At 42.8% G+C, this 3,489-nt stretch overlaps 1 protein-coding gene across 1 annotated transcript; it reads left to right on the top strand.

The window, feature by feature from the left end:
* The first annotated feature begins 320 nt into the window (after positions 1–320).
* On the top strand, positions 321–1,091 carry LOC122445949 (dolichol-phosphate mannosyltransferase subunit 1-like). The gene is given in 3 exon segments (XM_043475531.1): positions 321–486; positions 489–803; positions 862–1,091. Coding segments are annotated over 3 exon segments (711 nt in total).
* The last annotated feature ends 2,398 nt before the right edge of the window (positions 1,092–3,489 follow it).

The following is a 3,489-nucleotide window of genomic DNA, read 5'->3' as shown; positions in this document are numbered from 1 at the left end:
ACAAGCTGGAATCAAGATTGCCCAGAGAAATATTAATAACCTCAGATGTGCAGATGACACCACCCTTATGGCAGAAAGGGAAGAGGAACTAAAGAGCCTCTTGATGAAAGTGAAAGAGAGTGAAAAAGCTGGCTTAAAACTCAATATAAAAAGACAAAGATCATGGCATCTGGTCCCACCACTTCATGGCAAATAGATGGGAAAACAATGGAACAGTGACAGACTTTATTTTCTTGGGCTCCAAAATCACTGCAAATAGTGACTACAGCCATGAAATTAAAAGACACTTGCTCCTTGGAAGGAAAGTTATGACCCGTTCCATGGCTGCCATGGAAGTGAGTCGTAGCTCTCCTAGGTCTCGGCGGGAGCCGAAGGGGCAAGACAAGTATTCGGTGCTTTTGCCCACGTACAAAGAGTGCGAGAACCTACCGCTCATCGTGTGGCTGCTGGTGAAGAGCTTCTCTGAGAGTGGCTTCAACTATGAAATTATATCATAGATGATGGAAACCCAGATGGAACAAGGGATGTTGCTGAACAGTTGGAGAAGATCTATGGGTCAGACAGAATTCTTCTAAGGCCACGGGAGAAAAAGTTGGGACTAGGAACTGCACATATTCACAGGATGAAACATGCCACAGGCAACTACATAATCATCATGGATGCTGACCTCTCACACCATCCAAAATTTATTCCTGAATTCATTAGGAAGCAAAAGGAGGGTAATTTTGACATTGTCTCCAGAACTCGCTACAAAGGAAATGGTCGTGTATATGGCTGGGATTTTAAAAGAAAAATAATCAGCCGTGTGGCCAATTTTATAACTCAAGATTTTGCTGTGACTAGGAGCATCTGATTTAACAGGAAGTTTCAGGTCATACAGAAAAGAAGTTTTACAGAAATTAATAGGAAAATGTATTTCTAAAGGCTACATCTTCCAGATGGAGATGATTGTTTGAGCAAGACAGCTGAATTATACTATTGGCGAAGTTCCAATATCATTTGTGGATCATGTTTATGGGGAATCCAAGTTGGGAGGAAATGAAATAGTCTCTTACTTGAAAGGATTACTGACTCTTTTTGCTACTACATAAAATAAAGTTATTCATTTGTACTTAATCATGTTCAATTCAATTTAAACATAGAAAAAGCCTGGTTGCTGAGTTTTATAAAATGTACTCAGAACATAAATCATAAGGTAAGGCAAGTCTATTATCTGGAGAAACTCCATTTTATATGTCAAATTAAATTAGAAAAATGAGCAGTGTTGTCAATTTTCATTTACATTTTGCTGTATTAAGACCTATAAATAAAGGTATATGGAATTTCTGCATTAAAAAAAAAAAGTTATGACCAACCTAGACAGCATATTAAAAAGCAGAGACATTACTTTGCCAACAAAGGTCCGTCTAGTCAAAGCTATGGTTTTTCCAATAGTCATGTATGAATTTGAGAGTTGGACCATAAAGAAAGCTGAGCGCCAAAGAATTGATGCTTTTGAACTGTGGTGTTGGAGAAGACTCTTGAGAGTCCCTTGCACTGCAAGGAGATCCAACCAGTCCATCCTAAGGGAAATCAGTCCTGAATATTCATTGGAAGGACTGATGCTGAAGCTGAAGCTCCAATACTTTGGCCACCTGATGTGAAGGGCTGACTCATTGGAAAAGACTCTGATGCTGGGAAAGATTGAAGGTGGGAGGAGAAGGGGACAACAGAGGATGGGATGGTTGGATGGCATCACCGACTCAATGGACACAAGTTTGAGCAAGCTCTGGGAGTTGGTGATGGACAGGGAAGCCTGGTGTGCTGCAGTGCACGGGGTCACAAGCAGTTGGATATACCTGAGCGATTGAACTGAACCCATCAGTGTAACTCAGAGCCACCCCCTACAGGGTCCCTGACTGCCCACCTCCCACTCCCCTGCAGGATCCATGGTGCCTCACCAAGGGCCAGCCTTGTTATTGAGATTTCAGTCCCAATCAAGTCCTGTGGGGAGTGGAGGCTGAAGTCCCTGTGGTAGCTCCAAGCTTTCAGCATGAGTTTGCTAGGTCAATGGCTGGTGCAGACTCTACCATGTGAATTGTGCTTTATGTTCAGATTAATGCCAAGCAGGGCCCTGTAAGGCTCCTGGGCATGGAGGCCTTTTGTCCCCTATTCCTTGTAGGCCAGACTCCAGCCCCTATGACCTTCTCTAAATTCCAAAGGGTAGAACAGTTGCTAATTAAAGGAGAAGCAGCAAGGAAACCACTTGAGGCAAGATTAAAGGGTCTCACCCTGATTAGGCTCATCCAGGTTAGGAGACCACCTAAGATTTGGCACACATCCTCCTTTTGTCGGGGACCTCGTTGTCAAATTCTCAACAGAGCATCTACTACAGAGTTGGAAACCACTGCTTTTACCTTCTTACACTACTGACTAGTTTTTCCTAGTCTAGAACTTTGTACAGATGAAATCATGTATGTACTCGTTTGTGTGTGGCCCCTTTCACTCAGCAGAACGCATTAGAGATGTGTCCATACAGCTGCCTGCTGTCACAGTCTGATCCTTTGTGTTGCTGAAATGGCCAGTCCTACGGACAGACCTCAGTTAGTTTCTCCGTATCACTCTTCATGGACACCTGGGCTACTGCCAGCTTTAAGGTCTACCCCTGCCTGCTTGTCATTTTGCCTCCTGCCTACCACATGGGCTTCTTTCCATGGTTAGGTGACAAGGGTTAGAACTACTTGCCGAGTGATCCTGAAAAAATTGTTAGGCATCTCTTAACTTTCAGCTTGCTCCTCCAAGGGTGATGGTGATAATGTCATAGAGCAGAAAACAGCTAGAACACAAGGAACCTGGAGTAGAGCCAGTACTTAATAATAGGAGCTTTATTTTTTATGTCTATTGTATTTGTTTTTTAAGGCTGCTATCACAAAAGTGCCACAAACTTAGTGGCTCAAAACAGAGAAAATACATTCTCTCACAGGGGTGAAGCTAGAAGTCTGAGATCAAGGTGTCCTGAGGGCCATGCTCTCTCTGAAGGCACTAGAGCAGGATCTGTCCCATGCCTTCCTCAGAGCACCAGTTGTGATCAGCAAAACCTCAGATTCTTTGGCTTATGGACTCATCACTCCAGTATCTGCCCTCTTCACATGGCACCCCTCCCTATGTCTCTGTGTCTCTTTGCTGTATAATGACACCAGTGATTTTGGATTACGTGCCCAGCCTACTTCAATATAACCTCTTCTGAACACCTGTAACAACTCTATTTCCAAATAAAGTCACATTCAGAGGTTTCAGGACACTTGGGGTGGGGATGGGAGGAACACTATCCAACCAAGTATAACCATCTCCTCAGTTATATTATAAAATCATTTATTTAAAAGATTGTGTCTTATAAAATATTGTTCTGCATCCCTCACACAGACTCAATGGTCAACAAACATTTGATAAAGCAGAAAATGATAATGATGATGAATTTAATCAGCACTCTGAGGAGAGGTAAGAAGAAAA

The sequence above is a fragment of the Cervus canadensis genome, chromosome 8 (genome assembly GCF_019320065.1).
Source record: "Cervus canadensis isolate Bull #8, Minnesota chromosome 8, ASM1932006v1, whole genome shotgun sequence".
NCBI lineage: Eukaryota > Metazoa > Chordata > Mammalia > Artiodactyla > Cervidae > Cervus > Cervus canadensis.
This window is presented reverse-complemented; position numbering and strand designations above follow the sequence as displayed.